The 19,638-nt window shown below is 45.7% G+C and overlaps 1 protein-coding gene across 2 annotated transcripts in view; it reads left to right on the top strand.

Annotated features, from left to right (window-relative positions):
- The window catches only part of IQGAP2 (IQ motif containing GTPase activating protein 2), a 253,895-nt gene that overhangs the window by 188,770 nt on the left and 45,487 nt on the right, over positions 1 to 19,638 (top strand). For both annotated transcript variants that reach the window (XM_008167529.4, XM_065550077.1), the window contains 2 exons: positions 15,750 to 15,914; positions 18,416 to 18,558. In XM_008167529.4, the coding sequence (XP_008165751.2) occupies positions 15,750 to 15,914; positions 18,416 to 18,558 (308 nt within the window). The remainder of the gene's footprint in view (positions 1 to 15,749; positions 15,915 to 18,415; positions 18,559 to 19,638) is intronic.

The following is a 19,638-nucleotide window of genomic DNA, read 5'->3' as shown; positions in this document are numbered from 1 at the left end:
GGGGGCTGCCAGCTGTGGACAAAGCAGGCAGCCAAACGACGTTATAGCGAAGCATTGCACAACTTTAAATGGAGCATCTTCTGTAACTGAGCAGGGACATAAGATCAAAACAACATTAAGTGGGGAGTTACTGTACATGTGCAAACTGTCCAGGAATTCCAAATCGAGAATGCTGCACAGTAGTGAGAGACTCAACTGAAAACAAGAGCATCGGTTTTCTGACAAGCATATGGAAATGCTATGTGAGAAATGTCTTTGTTGTGAGAGGCTACCGGTGTGGTGCTTCTGCTTTCTCCTGTTGATATCACTCGGCTGCGTGCGTGTGTTCCTCTGTGTGCTGCCCCAGCTCTGCGCAGATAGCTGATACAGCAGACCCGACGAGAATCCCCAATAACCACAGAGTCTACTAAGATACAAAGGCACCTCGGCCAGGTTTATTGCGATCTCGGACACAATTGCAGTTCCCTGTAGGTTTCTGAGCCTCAATCAGGGCATACTACGAGAAAAGTGCCTCTTGGCAAGGACCCGGCTCAGTGGCGGGACTTTCCACTGCCCCCGTGGCCGGACAAAGACACCACCCCAGGGACACATTCTTATACACAAGTACAAACAAGTTACACATCACTCCTGACGTATTGAGGTGCAACCCCTCTACGTAACAAGGTACAACCCCTCTATGCAGTAAGGGGCCGCCTCGCACCTTGTACCTGTTGGTTCGATCAAAACATCTCTATCCATCATTTTACCCTTTTGCCCCTGTCATTGGGATGGGTCGGTCTGTTCCCTGTTATCTGTGGAATGTTCCGGTATGGTATGTCTTGGTACCATGTTTATACTGTAACTATGCTAAATGAATATGTATTTCTGCAACATCAGCCCTTTCCTTGCCAACTTCTGTGAGCAGGGCCTGCCTTTTGCTCACAGCTTACCTTTGCTTTTTATGCTAGCAAAGCCTTGACCATTACTTTAGTTTGGTTCAGGCTTCATACTGGGCCTTCATTAGGCCTTTACCATGTTGCCTTCACTTACTACATTCCCCCACTTTTTGTCTTTTTTAAGGGGAGGATGTTTACCCATCGTCCCGGAAAAGCATAATGCATGGACTGAAGATAACCCAGTGGGCTAAACACTGTGAGGTGGTTACCCTATTTTTACCATCCATACACTCATGCCCCATCCGTCTGTCCAGTCTGCACATTCCCTCGTACGACTGGCAGACAGCTTTTATGATCCAATTAGTTTTTCAATCCCATATGGTGGGCCTGGGAATGTTAGGCCCGGGACCACACATATGTGGGGTTTGGCAGTCTCTCGGATATCTATCAAGGGCTTTGTGGGGACATACAAACTATGCCCGGAGTAGAAAATTACATGACATATATAACTTATCTTAACTTATCTATTCCTAAATGGGAATATATATGGATATATAGATTTAATTACTATATCTTAACTCCTTACTCTATAAAACAACTTATTTACTGATAAATGAAACATGCTTGAATATATGTATTTAATTCCTGTGCCTTAACTCCTTACTCTGTGAAATGACTATTTGGGTGTACAATCGCAGTGTTGATTGCCATTTCCATTCCCTTATTCACTCGACCTTGTAACTTGGCGCGTCTCGTTTGACGGATCATGTAGCAACACATTCCTATTAAAACTATCACAGTTAGGGCCTGGATTAGAATATAACAGTTCATGAAGATCAGAACATAAAAACATCCACCTATAAAAGCACTCTTCCTGAGTGACAGTCAAAGACATTAGTACTTTTTTACAAAACAGGTAATATTTTACTTCTCTTTCCTATTATTTTTTTTATGCTTCAAGAAGCACACTATTCAAGATTAAGAAACAGACCTCAAAGCCCTACAGTTTTCAATCATTCAGTGGCTTTGTGGCAGTCTTTTGAAAAATTAAAGCCAACAAGGCAAGAGGACCAGATTGACAGGGATTTCTTTTTCTCACTTTGAAATGTATATGTGAGTTTTGTCCATGTCTAGCACATGCCACACTTGCTATAATGAATGTGTATGCAGAGAGGCTGAGTTGATTTCTCTCTCTCTCTGTTTGCTGCAGTGATTTTCTGACCACCTAAATCACATAGTTTCATACTCTTATGTATTGAATCATTTTTCTCTCTGAGTTGGATTGTGCCATTTAGACAATGCCAATGCAGCATGGAGCCTCACCATCCTAGGATGTGTTTTGGACACACAGTCCATTCCCAAGTTCCTGGGAAAACAAAAAGAATGCACTGCTGCATCATTCCTTTTGAAAATTCAGACAGCTTCCCTGGTATGAGCAGACCAGAGCAGAACATGGTGAAGCTGTGCCCTGCATTCTCCTTTTGTCATGTTTTATTCCCCTAGGAGGAAGCAACTACTGCACCTGGCCTATTCTTATGTTTGGCCCTTGCAGTGTGTGGAAAGAAGGAAGGGCTGCTTCTGACTGCCCACCACCACCCTCTCTTGTACACTAGGCCCAGACATATTCTGGCTCTGATTCTTTATAAAAGAGAGAGTCAGATTTGGTAGGGAAAATCCTCAACTGGTATAAACTATTGTAGCTCCATTGAAGTCAATGGAGTTATGACAGTTTATACCATCAGAGGATCTACCTTGATGACTCTGTATTTTCTAGCTAATAAAGTAGCTGGGAAAATGGGCAGGGGGAAAGAACCCTCCCCTACAGACTACAGAATATCTGCAGAGTGACTCCAGAAAACCTACCTTAGCCCAGTGGTTCATAACCAGGGGTACATGTGCCCTTGGCAGTACGCAGAGGTGTTCTGGGGGTACCTCAACTCATCTAGATATTTGCCTAGTTTTACAATAAACTACATAAAAAGCACTAGCAAAGTCAGTACAAATTAAAATTTCATACCTACAATGATGTGTTTATACTGCCCTGTATACTATATGCTGTAATGTAAGTACGGTATGTATATTCAAATTGGTTTATTTTATAATTATATGGTAAATATAGGAAAATAAGCAATTTTTCAGTAATAGTGTGCTGTGACATTTTTGTATTTTGATGTCTGATTTTATAAGCAAGTAGTTTTTAAGTGAGGTGAAACTTGGGGGTACTCAAGACAAATCAGACTCCTGAAAGGGGTACAGTAGTCTGGAAAGGTTCAGAGCCTCTGCTTTAGCCCAGTGGCTAGAGAATCCATTCTGTACCCTCATGCACCAACCTTCCGATAACCTGTTGAAGGGGAGGATGATAGGATCAGCATATCAGTGAATCCCTAACCCAACCATGACTCACATGGAGCAGGACTCTGCACCACTCCAGGGGTGCAAGCTATGCTGGTTCTGACAATTGAGGGACCCTCCACACTTGCAGATTTACTATCTACTGTACTCGTTAGTGTGCAAAATGCACTTGGTTGCATTTGGTCTCCTCAGACTGGATTATAGCTTTTAATTGAGTAGGCACAATCTCTCCCCAGTCTTGAGGAGGGGGCTCTTTATTTACTGTTTTATTCCTGAATGTACAGAATGTGCAGAAAAAAGCCTTTAATTTAATCAAATAAAAAAAATAAAATAAAAGGCTCAAATCTCTTGGTAATGTGAAATGCACTTTGGTCGCTATTTGGCACAGTAAATTCCTTACATTCAAACTTCCTCCAGCCTAAGAGACTTAAATGGCATTTTAGGGTGTAAGCTTTCATATACTTAGATAGTTTTAGTTAATATTTTTACCTAATGCTTGCACTATTTTCACTGACATCACAGAAAGGCTTAATTTATTCTGATTTGTTCTGTACTTTTATGGTTGATAGAAGTACTGTATCTAAAGCTTTCATATATTAGCTCAGTTTAGCTGATTACTATAATTTTAATACTGAGTGTATCAAAAGAATAACTTCTAAATATTTTAAAAAGCAACAGAGGGTCCTGTGGCACCTTTAAGACTAACTGAAGTATTGGGAGCATAAGCTTTTGTGGGTAAGAACCTCACTTCTTCAGATGCAAGCAAAGAAGAAGAACCTCACTTCTTCTTTGCTTGCATCTGAAGAAGTGAGGTTCTTACCCACAAAAGCTTATGCTCCCAATACTTCAGTTAGTCTTAAAGGTGCCACAGGACCCTCTGTTGCTTTTTACAGATTCAGACTAACACGGCTACCCCTCTGATTCTAAATATTTTGATAGACTTCCTCCTGCTTTTTCTTAATTTTTTTTCTCCACAAAGACCACTTTCAAGTACTATGGAAAGGGCAAGTGTCATTTGCCTTATGAAAAATTATTTTCAGTCACATTTCAGGTTATTTCTAATCTCTGTCAACTGGCCACACAGTGCAATTTCTGGGGCATTCTTTCATCTGTATCTGTAAAATTTGGATTTTACTGCTATTCCCACTTATTTCTTTTTAACTATACTATGTTCATGTCTCAATCAGTTTAGAATAGAGTAACTTGCTTTTGAAATACTTTGTATTACTCTGTTCTTCGAGTGCTTGCTCATGTTGATTCTGTTCTAGTGTGTGCGCGCCCACTTGCACAGTTGTTGGAATTTTTTGCCTTAGCGGTACAGTAACGCCCCACTTAACGTCCTCTCGCTTAACATTGTTTTGATCTTAAATCCCTGCTCAATTACAGAACATTCTCCATTTAAAGTTGTGCAATGCTTCGCTATAACGTCATATGGCTGCTTGCTTTGTCCACAGCTGGCAGCCCCCCCATCAGCTCCCCTACGCCCCCCTCCAGCGCCTCCCGCCCGCCGGCAGACCCCGCGGATCAGTGCCTTCCCCCTCCTCCCCCTGCCTTCTGCCCGCGGCAATCAGCTGGCTTGCGGCATTCAGGCGGGAGGGGGAAGGAGTGAGGACTCGGCGTGCAGGCTCCCCCTCCCTCCCCTGCCTCCCAAACGCCGCAAACCAGCTGATTGCCACGGGCAGGAGGGAGGGGGGAGGAGCGAGCACGTTGCGCACCCCACCCCTCCTGCCCATGGCAATCAGCTGGCTTGCAGTGTTCAGGAGGCAGGGGAGGGAGGGGGAGCCTGCACGCAGTGTCCTTGCTCCTGCCTCCTGAGTGCTGCAAGCCAGCTGATTGCCACTGGCAGGAGGCGAGGAAGGGAGGCGGGAGGAGCGAAGACACTGCGTGTGGAGTAGAGGGGGAGGAAGAAGAGACAGGTTATGGGTGGGGGTTTGGGGGAAGGAGTGGCGTGGGCGGGCTGAGGGTTGGGTCCCCCACCCCTGGTGCTTGCAGAGTAGGGGAAGCTGCCGCTGCTGCTGCATAACGTGCTTCTCCTAGCCTACAGCACCTTCAGCCTCCTTGCCCCCTCATTGTCTCCAGTGCCAGTGGGCTGTGCCTGTGTGAGGTAAGGCGGGGGCACCTCCCAACTATAGTACTGTACTGTATGGCAAAAAAAAATTCCCTGGAACCTAACTCTCTTCTCCCCCCCCCCCCCCCCCATTTACATTCATTCTTATGGGGAAATTGGATTCGCTTAACATCGTTTCACTTAATCACATTTTTCAGGAACATAACTACAACGTTAAGTGAGGAGTTACTGTACTTAGTTTTAAGTGTTTAGAGTTAAGTGTTAGTAAGTGAGAGTCCCAGCAGGGACTTTGCACCAGGATGGGGCAGGCCCCGTTCCCCAGGCTTCAAATCGTGCTCATCCTACAACTGGCTTATGCCTGTTAGTGACCCCCATGGCAGCTGCTTGAAGTGCTTGGGAGAGTCACACATAAAGGAGAAGTGCAGAATCTGTGTAAACTTTCAACCCAGGACTCAGAAAGACAAGGACATCTGTCTAAAGGCCCTCCTCAGGAGGCTGCACTTCACCTGGCATCGGTGCAGAGCACTCCACCGGCACTGGGTTCCTCCCGGCACCGTTTCCCCTCACTCGTGCCCAAGAAATGACAGAAGAAGCAACACAGCTCCCCAGCACTGACCAAGGAGGGGAAGGGGGCAGGACGTTGGGCAAAGGAGCCAGTTAGGGCCATATGACTGCCCTGGAGCTACAAGGTGGTACCCCTCTGGTCAGACCCCCCAGCCCACCCAGGGATCCACCTTAACTCCTGGGAGCGGTAGGGGACCCCCGCACCTACTAGTGCATTGAATGCCCAAGGCCTTCCAGGTGGCTAGAGACCTGATGGGCCTTCTGGTGCTGCCTATGCCATGCCTGGCAGCAGATGTTGCTACGGTCCCTCAATCCAAGGCCAAGCTAGCCATGGGGCCACCTCAAAGAACAGTGGAGCGCTGCCGGTCCCCAGAGCAGAGGCATAGTACCCTGGTTCCGCAGCCTTGGTCACCGGCCAGATGGCCTAGATCCCGGCACAGTGTTCATGTGGATAGCCTGATTCAAGGCACCAGTGTCCATATTCCTGATACCAGCCCGCCTGCCACCTGCGAACGCCCCGGTGCAGGTCCTTGTCCCTTGGATGGCCCTCGATGCATCGGGTTCCACCAGTGCAAGACCATTCACCGCCACAGCACCAATCCCCCTCACCCTGGCACTGTTCCTTGGAAAGGCGTTGGTTGCCACCTTCCAGGCCCCGGTCCCCTGCACTGAAAGTGAGCCACTAGACGCAAGCTTCCCCGGCCCCGCCATGGTCCCCAGAAGGTGACTGGTCTGAGTCGGAACAGGAGTTTAGCCCCTCGCCAAAGAAACACTGATCTTCTTCGGCTCCGGAGACCAGCACGGCACCTGGGGGGCGGGTGGCAACTGGGCCACTGGCCAGCCCAATGGCCTTATTGGAACCCTTGGGCCGTGTACTGGCACCGGGTTTGGAACATGGTCCAGACTCTGATGTGGGATTGGAAGCGCAAGTGTGAATGCCAAGGGAGCCATCCCCAGAGTGGGAAGGTGCCCCAGCCCCTCCCCTGTGGTGCCTTTGTCGCTGAACGAGGCAGTGGCAGGCACCTCCCACGCCAGCCCTTCCGATGACTTAAAGGAGCACCAGGCCCTACTCAAAAGGGGGTTCCAACCTGAAACTGGAGGCTGAGGAGCTGGAAGAGCAGTCGGACACCCTCTTTGACATGCCATCACCTGCCGTCCCAGTACAGATCACGCTGCCAGTCCATGAAGGGTTTCTCAAGATTGCTACAGTGCTGTGACAAACTCTCTCATCTATTCTGTCCACTTCCAAATGGGCAGAAAAGAAACATTGTCTCCACTAAGGGGTTTGAATATGTTTATACACACCCACCCCTTGGGTTGCTGGTTGTATTGGCAGCCAACAAAAGGGACAGGCAGGGTCAGATGAGTGCCCCACGTAAGAATAAGGATGCCTAAAGCCTGGACTTTTTTGGAAGGAAAATGTATTCGATGGCCAGTCTCCAGTTTCAGGTGTCCAACCACCAGGCCTTGTTTAATCTGTGGGACTCCCTCAACAAGTTTAAGGAAGCTTTGCCACAGGACCTTGGCTAAGAGTTTGCCACAATCCTGGAGGAGGGCAAGGCGGTGGTAAGGGGCTCCCTCCAGATGGCCTGGGACACTGCTGATTTGGCTGCCAGAGTCATTGCCTCAGCGGTGGTAATGAGGCGCAGCTCCTGGCTACAGTCCTCGGGTCTGTCCCAGGAGATGCAGTCCTCCGTCCAGGACCTTCTGTTTGAGGCTTTTCTCGGAACTGACTGATGCAAGGCTGCATGGCTTTAAAGATTCCTGCCATTCTGCGCTTGCTGGGCCTCCACATGCCACAGACAGCAAGGAAGCCGTTCTGGGCCCCTCTGCCACATAGGTCCTGGCGTCCTCCTTGGCAAAGTGCCTACAAAAGAAAAGAGAGAGACCGGGGGGAGGGTAAACGCTGTCGCCCCTCTTCCTTTCGTTTGCTGACAGAACTCGGCCCTGCGAGACACCAATGGGGCCAGAGGCAAGCATTTTGATGGTGCACTTGAGGATGGCACCTTAGTAGGATTCCAGGATCCACCTTCCTATTCTTTCCTCAACCACCTGCGTCCCTTCTGGTCAGCATGGTCGCGATTAACCTCAGACCATTAGGGGCTCAGTATAATCTCTTTGGGCTACACCCTGCAGTTCTACACCACCCCTCCCTTCCCCATCCCTCTTCATGGACCCTTCACACGAGCAACTCCTCGTTCAGGAGGTGGAGAACCTACTACAGCTGGGGGCAGTAGAAGGAAATGAGAGGGAAAGGATTCTACTCTTGCTGTTTCCTAATCCCAAAGCGAAAGGGGGCCTAAGACCCATTCTGGACCTGTGACACCTCAACAAATATCTCAAGAAGTTGAAGTTTCACATGGTCTCCCTAACCTCTATCATCCCCTCCCTGAATCCAGGAGACTGGTACGCCGCCCTCAACATTCATATCTCCATTTTCCAACAGCACACAGTTTCTTCCTTTCATGGTGGGCCAATGCCATTTCCAGTTCATGGCACTACTCTTCAGACTCTCAATGGTCCCAAGAGTATTTACAAAGCGTATGGCACCGGTGGCTGCTTACCTGAGGCATCAGGGTGTTCAGGTCTATCCGTTCCTTGACTGGCTCATCAAGGAAAGGTCTCGGGACCAGGTGCAAAGGAACCTCAGTCTGGTACATTCCACCTGTCATGATCTGGGCCTGTTGATAAACGAAAAGAAATTGAACCTGACACCAGTGCAATGCATAGAATTCATAGGAGCGGTACTAGGCTCCATGCAGGCCAGAGCCTTCCTCCCAGAGGCCTGTTTCCAGGCTATGGACAACCTGATCTCACACGTGAGCGCCCACCCACTCACCACTGCTTGCACATGCTTGAGGTTGTTGGGCCACTTGGTAGCCTGTACTGATGTGGTGCAGCACATATGGCTCCACCTCGGATCTCTGCAGGCATGGCTGGCATCGGTCTATGTCCCCAACAGGCACGATCTAGACAGCGTAGTCAGGGTGCCAGATCATATACCGTCATCCCTGGAATGGTGGTTAAACCCTGGTTCGGTATTGAAGGGGGTCTCCTTTGTGGCCCTGGTCCTGTCGGTCGCCCAACCCAAGTCTGAAGCATCGGAGACCAGGGTCACCGACAGTACCGGGGTCACAAATGGGAGTGCCACGTATTCTACTTGATTCGCAGGATCAACAGAAGCTCCCTGTCCAATGCCTTTTTGCTCCCGTGGTTGGGGGATCTGCTGTATACCTTCACACCAATGCCATTAATCCACAGAGTCCTCATGAACATCAAGCAGGACAAGGCGAAGGTAATTCTGATAGTTCCAGCGTGGCCTCGCCAACACTGGTTCGGTACACTGTTGGACCTCTCGGTGGCAGCTCCATTGCAGTTACCGCTCTGGCCAGACCTGCTTTCACAGAACCATGTCAGGCTTCTGCACCCACACCTAGCCACACTGCATCTGATGGCTTGACTGCTGCACGGTTGAACGTAGAGGAGCAGGAGTGCTTGGCCCATGTCCAATAGGCCCTGTTGGGCGGCAGGAAGCCCTCCACCAGGGCGACCTACCTGACCAAATGGAAACTGTTTGTGTCGGGCCTTGGACAAAGGTTTTCGGCCTGACCAGGCCTTGCTGCAGTCGATCCTGGACTACCTTCTACATCTCAAGCTCCATGGCCTGTCTCTTTTGTCAATCAAGGTCCACTTGGCCACCATTTCAGCCTTCCACTCTCCGTTCCAGGACAGGTCAGTCTTTGCTCATGACGGTCCGGTTTCTAAAGCAGCTCTATCCTCAGGTCCGTGATCCCATCACTCCCTGGGACCTGAACCTTGTACTGTCACGGCTCATGGGCTCCACCTTTGAGCCATTGACCTCTTGTATCCTTCTGCTCTCATGGAAGGTGTCATTTTTGGTGGCGATAACATCCGCTCATAGGGTCTCTGAGACTAGAGCGCTCCCCTTGTAGCCACTCTACACGGTATTCTACAAGGACAAGGTTCAGCTGCAGCTGCACGCAGTTTTCCTGCCCAAGGTAGTTTCGCAGTTTCATACCGACATTTACTTACCAGTCTTCTTTCCAAAACCTCATAAATCCGATGAGGAATGCAGACTGCACTCTCTGGATGTCAGGAGAGCACTAGCCTTTTATATTGAAAGGACTAAGACATTCCGTAAATTGACAGAGCTCTTCCTCATAGTGGCATACAGGATGAAGGGCCTTCCTGTGTCCACCCAGAGAATTTCATTCTGGATCACTGCCTGTATCCATTTTTGCTATGAATAGGCAAAAGTGCAACCGCCAGCAATTGTAACCACCCATTCAACAAGGGCACAAGCCTCGTCGGCTGCCTTCCTGGCCCATGTGCCGATTCAAGATATCTGCAGGGCCATGACCTGGTCATCCATCCATACATTCACGTTCCATTATGCAATCACCCAGCAAGCCCCGGATGATGCTGCCTTCGGTAGAGCGGTACTGCAAGCCACACAACCAGGAACTCCAAGCCCACCTCCAGAAATACTGCTTGTGAGTCACTTAGAATGGAATTGACACGGACAAGCACTTGTTACCTACCTTTTCGTAACTACTGTTCTTCAAGATGTGTTGCTTATGTCCATTCTATTAACTGCCCTCCTACCCCTCTATTGGAGTTGCCAGCAAGAAGTTGCCACCCCTATGGATACTGCGGAGGCAAAAAATTTCAACAATTGTGCTGTGGGTGTGCACACACTTAGAATGGAATGAACATGAGCATCACATCTCGAAGAACAACAGTTACGAGAAGGTAGGTAACCGTTTTTCCTCTACCCCTTGTATATTGTTACTTATTCAAATAAAACAGCCTTCCCCAGTCAACAGAAAAGATCAAACCATATACAATGCTGATCAACTATATATAATAATGAGAATGGAGCATTGAGCTAAGCAAGAAAGAATAACAGATTACTAAACTCTTATATACAGGAATTTACAAACTAAAATGTATAAATGAAATTGTAAATTACCCAGTCCTTATCTGAAATGCTAAAGTAGCTTTCTTTTACCTTCAGTCTGTCTTGGGACCTGGAAATGATATCACTAGCAGTCAAAGCCCCCAGCTTGACCTGCTGTTCCTTACTTGAGAGGGAAAAAATGAGCTTTAAACTAGTCCTTCAGGCCATTGCTGTACATGCCTGGGAATTTGCTTCCAGTCCAAGCAGAGGATCAACCAGCAAAAGTTTTAGAATAGGAATCCTGTAAATTTAATTGGCAACAATATACAGTAAAAGCTGTTTTATCCAGCACATCACCAACCAGAAAGCTCTATAAACTGGCATTTCTGATCATCTTTGAAATTCTGGTTTATTGTCTGGTTGGTGCAGGGCTGGCAAGGGGTTGGGGTGCGGGAGCGGATGTGGCACATGGGTTCTGGAAGGGAGTTTGAGTGCAGGAGGAGGGTGGGGGCAGCAGGTTGGGGTGTGGGGTGCTGGATCTGGGGGGCTCTCACCTCAGGCGGCTCCTAGGCGGAGGCTCGGCAGGTGGCTCTGCGCGCTGTCTGCGCCTGCAGGCACTGCTCCTACAGCTTCCATTGGCTGTGATTCCCAGCCAGTGGAAGCTGTGGAGCTAGCGAGCGGGGCAGAGGCAGCACGCGGAGCCACCTGCCACGCCTCCACCTAGGACCAGCCGGGATAGGTTGCCTCTTGCAGGGAGCCGCCCGAGGTGAGCACCTCCTGGATCCGGCACTTTGCAACCCAACCTGCTGCCCTGAGCGCCCCCCCCCCCATCCAAACACTCTCCCAGAGCCCATGCTCCACACCCTCTCCCATGCGCCAGCCCCACATCCCCTCCCGCACCCACACTCCCACCCTCTTAGTTAACTGGTATTTTTCACTTACTGGCACTCCCCATTCTCCCAACATGCTGGATAAAACAGTTTTTACTGTAATTACCGCTGATATGTGGTCATCAAATGTTTTGCCATTACTACATTTTTTTCGATTCCACTTTCAGTGGTTGATCTTTAGCAAACAGAATACAACCTATTGTGTTAAATTAAAATGTTCCTTGGATGTTGAGAGTGTAGAATAAAACAAACCTTCGTAGTATTGAACATGTATGGCTAGCTACTGAAGATGCGTAGCTCTTTAATGTTGCTGAATTTGATGCTGCTATTGTTTTTAAGATTAACTGAACCTAGTGCCTTGATTTAATCAATCAGATGTGCTTAAAACCTTTGCAGGAAACCTTAACAGATCAAACATCTGTGAAAAGCATGTGGCTTTTATTGTCTGAGAATGACTCAAATGCATGTATTTACCCACATTGAACATTTTTGCACTTGGGAATTCTAATGTCTCCTTTGATGAGGATAAGTGCTTTTAATGAAGCTGTGAGGCCAAGGCATGAGAAACATGAAGGAAAATCTGTGCACAAAGAAAAACAGATCTTTAAAATTGTAAATAAAGACAAGCAAAAATTAGAGAATGAGACTGGAATAGACAAGATTATGTTTACTCATTTAGGAGTAATATAAATATTGACATTCTAAAGGTTATATAGTTTGTTCCCTGCTAATTTCCACACAAACATTGTATCACATTGCTAGATAATACTAGAGGCATTACTATGCAATAAGAAATCTGACTGAGCAAGGCTGGGACTATGTGGGAACCAGTAAAAAGATGCAATAATAGACTTTTTCATAGTCTGTTTTATTTATGGCACCATGTTTGTATTAAATACATACCATGAATATTCTTGAGCTTTAGCATTCAAAAAAGCAGGATTTTCAAGCGATACAATTTTTTTTAGCAAGTCACAAACAAACGCAACCTTTTTTTTAAAAAAAAGTCATTAAAGCCACTGCTCAGCATGGAACAAAAGAAGTCAGTGGAACAAATAATATCCATATCCTGCCTGTCCTCAATTTTCAGATGAGAAATGTTGGGTTTACAAATTTCCCACAAGGAATGTGACCCTTTTAGAGCAAGTGTGCTTTGTTTGAAGATGCTAACACACACTAAGATCAAATGGTCTAGACTTGAACTCTATTTTCTTATCACGTTGAGAATTTTCATATTGACCCATAAAACTCATAGAGGCTTTTTTAAGAAGGCAAACAAATTGAAGAACAGTGCATGCAAAAATAAAGGCAAACTAAAAGTGTCATGTTAGCCATTGTTTTGAACAAAAATTAACTGAAGTGTTTGACACAATTTCAGTAAAAGGGGTTTATGTACAAAAGGAATCTATTTTTGAAGACTGGGTGGAAGGAGGATGTCGATAACTGCATAAAATCAAAGAATGAACTGAGAGACGTGACGAACTAAAAAATGCCTGTTTCATTAGGAAGCTTGAGCTTCCTGTAAGCTTATTTCTGAGATTTGTTTAAAGATTTCCACATAGATGAGAGAGTAGTGGTAAAAATATTTTGATTTCATGGTGTAATTTTGACAAACATGACATCTCACGTGAAACTTTCCACATTCACAAAAAACTTTGTGGAACTTGTGTATTCTCTTTTTAAAAACCTGTATATCCATAAAAATTGACACATTTGCAGAAGGTTGGAATGGGCTTTACTATTCACACCATACTTCTTCAGGTGCTTGGACTGACTTGCGTTTAAGCCATTTTATTCTATTTTTGTGAGTGGGAGAGTCACAGGGCGAGCTTGCGTCACAGTTCACTTTGCTCCTATGACAAGAACTAGAAAAGCAGGTCTTTTATACCTTGCATGCATTACTAGCAGCCACAGAAATCCTGTGTTTTGGGAGAGTCCACATCACAGGAGTGAGCTGATCTTTGGCCCTCTTAAAGGGTCAGTTTCATTCTGTGACAGGACTGCTGCATTTTATGTATCTGAGCCAGTTGAAGGGTCAGGGGAAAACACTGGTGGTGACTAGTCCAGTATTTTAGATTCTAAATACTACAGGAACTGAGGGGTATACCTGGGAATCTACTTTTTTGCTGTCCTTGAATTAGTAAGTTTTGCTGTTGTGGTCCAAGTGTAGTCTTACCATGAAAACACAGTCCCCGAGAGGAGAACTCTTTAGAACCAAAAAAAAAAAGTTGGAGCAGCAGCAGCTCTATGTTAAGAGTCATTTCTTCAGAAGAAGCCCCACTGTCAATGTGCTAGAGCTAGGTGCAGGAGGGCCAGTCGCAAAGTATGGTATAACTGCCTCAGCTACCTGTCATACCAAGGCACTCCTAATGAACAATGTTAATGTACCTAACCTAACCTTCTGTACCAAGCTACTGCTGTTGCTGTTTAGATTTCTGTCTTCTCGTTGCTGATATTCTAAGGCCAGTCAGTGGCAGCATGGCAGACTAGGCATGATCATTTCTAGCTTTGGAAGGGTCTGTGTGCCATGCATAGGTTAGTTTCTTTTAAGTTTAGACAAACAGTGGGATCTTACTTGGTGAAAAGGTTGGGTGTGTCTAATCTTGCTGTGGGTTTCTGTGTTGTCTTGCATACAGTTTGCCTGCTCTGAACTGAATGCTTACTTGTTTTCAGAGTGACAATGAAGCTCTGTCTCCTTCCTAGCCTAAATTTGTTTATACCCACCCCTTTTGTTAGTTAGTTAGTATCAAGTTTACAAAAAAGCTCTTTCAGTTTACCAGATTTTCACTTGCTGACTTGGGGACATGTCTTGTTGGGGGATTATCTTCTCCATCCTGTAGGCTGTTTGTTGCTCTGACACTGCAAGTCCCTCCTGCGTCAGCTTTATTGGGGGTAGCAATATGTATGCGGACAGAGGTCAGGGGAGGGGAATATCCAACTTCAGCTTTGAGCAGGACACGTGTGCAAGTTAAGAAAATTGCATATGCCACTTCAGTCTAATGCACAAGTTGTGGAAGGCAACAGGGGAGTTGGTGTCAATCACTCAATTCTCCTCTAGATTAATGGCCTCTGAAATTTGGGTCAACATAATGTATGTGGCAGCATAGGAATAGATTTGCTCTCACATGCTGCTTTGCATATATCTTGAATTTAACTATGTAGGAATGCCATGATAAACATTGAAGCATGGACTGCTGTGTCTGTAACTGTCACAAACTTGAAAGCTTGAGTGAATCTACCTCTTAACATCTTTATAGGCTTTGCTATAGCTCAGGGGTAGGCAACCTATGGCACATGTGCCGAAGGCGGCATGTGAGCTGATTTTCAGTGGCACTCACACTGCCTGGGTCCTGGCCACCGGTCCGGGGGGGCTCTGCATTTTAATTTGATTTTAAATGAAGCTTCTTAAACACTTTAAATTATTGTTGTATGTAAAGTAAATAAGGTTTTTAGTTATATATTGTAGACTTATAGAAAAAGACCTTCTAAAAACGTTAAAATGTATTACTGGCACGCAAAACCTTAAATTAGAGTGAATAAATGAAGACTTGGCACACCACTTCTGAAAGGTTGCCGACCCCTGCTATAGCTGAAATTCCATGGAAAGTGACACTTTATGGGGTATACATTTTTCATTTTATTTCAGATGATGAATTTCAAACTTTTTGCAAAAAGTCACTTGCACACAGCTGCTAGGCTTATATCGTGCTGCATGACTGTCTTCAACAAAGCAGCCAGACTTCGTCCCCAGATTCCGCAATCAATATTGACTTATTCCTAACTACACTTCCAGTGCTGTGCAAGGTATCTTTGCAGCATTGTGGTATACATTGTACAGACTAGAAGGTGCACTGGCATTGTACATGGTGTGTTTATTATCTGAAATAGTTGCATTTACAAATATCTCACTTAAGAGAGTAGATTGTAAAAAGATACAAGAGATGGTGGTCCATCATGTATATAGTCTCCAAGAACGCCAACAGAAAAGTGCATTCTGTAGATCACTGAAATGTAGAACTGTATCTGTGTGTATGTAAAATATAAAATGCCTGACATTGAAATGCAATTTTGTTGTTTAGTGGCTCTTGGAACCTCAATGATTAACAAGTGTTTGGAAAAGCATGATTCGCAACCAGTCCTGGATATATTGCAGTCTCCTAAGTTTGGTGTAAGAGTTGTTCCAGAATGTGCTGAAACCTATTACAAGAACCTTTTAGAAGCCAAGAATTTAAAAACCAAAGAAGGTAAAACCAAATCTCTGCAGTACTGTAAAGGCATTGAAGGATTAGTGCAAAATGTTTATATATAGTGCAATTGTATATAAATGTTTGTGTTTATATATTGTAACTTTAATTCTCTCTGTAAATTAAGGGAGAGTTGGAGGAAACTTTGAGATTTTTTTTTCCCCCCTCTGATTTGTCAAAGGCTGTCTCAATCTCCAGTTTTGAATTTTAAGGTTTCTCTTAGCACAGGGGTTCTCAAACTGGGGGTCGGGACCCCTCAGGGGGTCGCAAGGTTATTACATGGGAGGGTTGCAAGCTGTCAACCTCCACCCCAAGCCCCGCTTTGCTGCCAACATTTAAAATGGTGTTAAATGTATAAAGTGTTTTTAAGTTATGGAGGGGGGGGGGCTGCACCCAGAGGCTTGCTATGTGAAAGGGGTCACCAGTACAATCGTTTGAGAACTACTGTTGCACTTATTTATACTAGGAAACTTAATCATAAATGCATTATCTAACACAATGTTAAATGCTCACTGCTAAATTCTGTGCTATGCCTTGCTCTGAGCACAGCACAGAAGATTGAGGGGAGCATACATGGCTTAAGCCATCTCTCCATCTCCCAAATTTTGGTCTTGGCTGGGGCCAAAGCATTCTCAGGGGCTGCTCTAATTTATGGCAGCTTCTCCGTAGCTGCCTATAGGCTACTCCACAGCCCAGAATAGCCACAATATGGAGCCCAACAGCTCTACTCCCTTTTCCAGCCCCAGCACAACCTTACACCGTCAACTGCGAGGTCAGCTCTATGCTGCTCCCGTGTTGGGTGAACTCCTAAGGCCATTGCAGCCCATTTTATGGCCCCTATGCAATACCAGAGCACTGTACAGGAGCTGCAACTGGGGTCAGAATCTGGCTCTCAGCGTAAAGGAGGACTAATGTTTTAAAGTAGTGTCAGCAAGTCCTGGGTATTCATGTTAGCCATGATGGTTTTAAATAAGAAACAGTCTTTTATTCTGCATTGAGTTGACACAATGTTAAACGAGACTTACCAACATATTAACATGTTGTGTAACAAAGCCTTTTTCCAGCATAGACATGCTTATTTCAGCATATAAGACAATTTATGGGTGGTATTTTGTATAGTTGTCTTCCGCCTCACATTTCCCTTGTACTCCTGAGAGAATTCTGTGCCAAAAAAATTAAAATTCTGCACACACTATTTTCAAATTCTTCAAATTTTATTTGTCAATAAATAAACGTGGAGGCTCCAGGATGGCAGTGGGGAGCACAGGCTGTGCGGAGGTGAGAGATCACCCTGCAGCCCCCCACCATCCGTCCAGGTCATGGATGCAGTGGTGAGGCTGCACCCAACCCTGACACAGCCTAACCCAGAAATACCCTGGGGCCCTGCCCCTCTGCACCAGGCACACCAGGTAGGAGCAGGCAGGCTCAATCTGGCAGGATCCAAGTGTGGAGGGGCTTTGTGGGGGGTGGATCCTGGTGTGTGGAGAGTGGGTTCTGTGTGGGACAATCTGGGTGTGGGCAACTCAGTGGGGGATCTGGATGCATGGGCTCATTCGGGGTGTTCCCTGTGCAGGGGCAATGGGACTCTGCAGGGGGTCCAGGTGAAGGGATGGTGGGTGGGTCTTGATGTGGGGGGGGGCTAAATAGGAGGGTCTGGGTGCTGGGGGAGTGGGGTTTGGTGGGGTGGGTGTCTGGGTACAGCTGGTTAGGGTGCCATGGGGCAGGGGTGCCAGAATAATTTGTATAGAGGGGGTGCTGAGAGCCGATGAAGCAAACTATAAACCCTGTATATGATGGAAACCACTTCAAGCCAGGGAGTGCAGCAGCAACCCCAGCACCCCTAGTTCCAGCACCTATACCGTGGGGTGGGATTCTGGGTGTCGCGAGCTTATCGGGATGGCACAGAATTTCCCCAGGAGTAACCTTGGCACAGTCCATAGGGAAACTTACTCAAGACTCTTCCTGTCTCTCTCGGCATGTAGTCTTATTTTTGTGTTTACCAAAACTGATGGTGCTCAGAAGAATGATAACCTGCATGCCCTGTGGTGTATATTATGACTCTATAAGGTCCAACCTATACCTGAGATGCTGCAAAAGCTTCCAGTCATTGCTAATACTGCTTCATCTCCACCAGTGTTAGCAATGGTAGAAGCCTTAGTATATAGACTGACTGCTGCCAGCATTTTAAGTACCATGTTGACTAGGTCAACTCTGAGTGGAGCTGGTTAACACAGTTCTTGAAAATGCCCATTCCAGCCAGTGGCCAGTCTCTACTATGTTCCTCACTGTTGTCCACACCATTGGAACTGAGCCATTGTTAATATAGCAGGATATTTTTGCAAAATTTTCCTAGTTTAGGGTAGATCAATATTTGTGCTAACTTTCATATATGTAAAATAATTGAAAACATTCTTTGGCAGGGAGGGGAAGGGGAGACAACCTTTTATAAATGTATTAAGGCTCCTAAATGTACACTAACAGTGTACATATATTGCTTTTAGATTCTAGTGAAGGTCCATGGCTCAAACTTATAATGAAGAACAGATATGATTATTATTATAATGTGGAAACTGGAGAGAGTACCTTTGTTCCGCCTGAAGGGTTCATACCAAAAACTTCTTGGCTAACCAGTGAAGAAATACAGGTAGAGTGCTAACATGTTCAAAATGACTGCATACAACTGCAACATAAACACAGAAGTGACTGGTTTAACACTGTTGGATACAAAAGAAGTGGTTATGTTAAGATTTTTAGGGCCTTAAAAGTACAAGGGAAAAGAGAGAGAATTCTCTAATTGGACTTTGGTTTAGGCTGTTCATTTTCCCAAATACAGTAGAACTGAATCTGTTTATTTAATCAGACCCTTAGAAGGGGGCTGACAACTCAGATATAGTATAAAGCACCTCACTTTGGCCCATATTATACAATCATAAGTACCCTTAAATCTGCTTTTGAATAATCTTCCAAGTCTATATAATCATGCTCAGTCAGTTATAGTACTGTGGCATATTGTACTCTCCATAGGCCCCCAAATAAGGAGAGCCCTTAACCACATCCATAAAGAATTTCTTGAATCAAGCACCACTTTTAAGCAGGCCTATGCTGTGGGTTCAGTCATTGATGTTGCTACCCTGATGTGCTGTTGCATGTTACTAGACTGCATTTAGCTGCGCCTGTGCAAACCACTACTGTACATGTGCTACTCCACTGCAAAAAGTGACTTGCTCCAATGCGGCTTACCCAGTAAAAAGTGGCTTGCAAGTTGCACTGAAACACTGATGAAGTGAATCCACGGTAAGGGTTTGAACTGGTTCAGCTAGATCAGTGGTTAAAATCCCAATGTAGATAAACATGTAGGCAGTTCCAAAATTGTGCAGCAAGATTCTTCACATCCTGACTGGTTTCAGAAGAATTTTTTTTTTCACATCATTCTGAAACTTAGAAATCCTAAAATAAGCATTTTCACACAGATGTATGGGTTCCATTATTAGACTCCTGGCTTCTCACTCTTGAGTTAGTAGGGGTTGGTAGTATTGCAAAAGCAAAGACCTCTGCCCCCCAGTATGAAAAGCTTTGTAAGGGCTAAAACCAGTCCTTTCAGCTTATTGATGATGTGGTCTGAAGGGAGTTCAATCCTCCTTTAAACAAATGATGGTAATAACATTGTGGTTCTCAGTTTTGTGAGTGGTTAAAAATGTGGGGAGTAAATTGAAAGGGTTTTCAT

The sequence above is a fragment of the Chrysemys picta genome, chromosome 6, assembly GCF_011386835.1.
Source record: "Chrysemys picta bellii isolate R12L10 chromosome 6, ASM1138683v2, whole genome shotgun sequence".
Taxonomy (NCBI): Eukaryota; Metazoa; Chordata; order Testudines; family Emydidae; genus Chrysemys; species Chrysemys picta.
The sequence above is the reverse complement of the archived record's forward strand: the minus strand, read 5'-3'. Positions and strand labels throughout refer to the sequence as shown.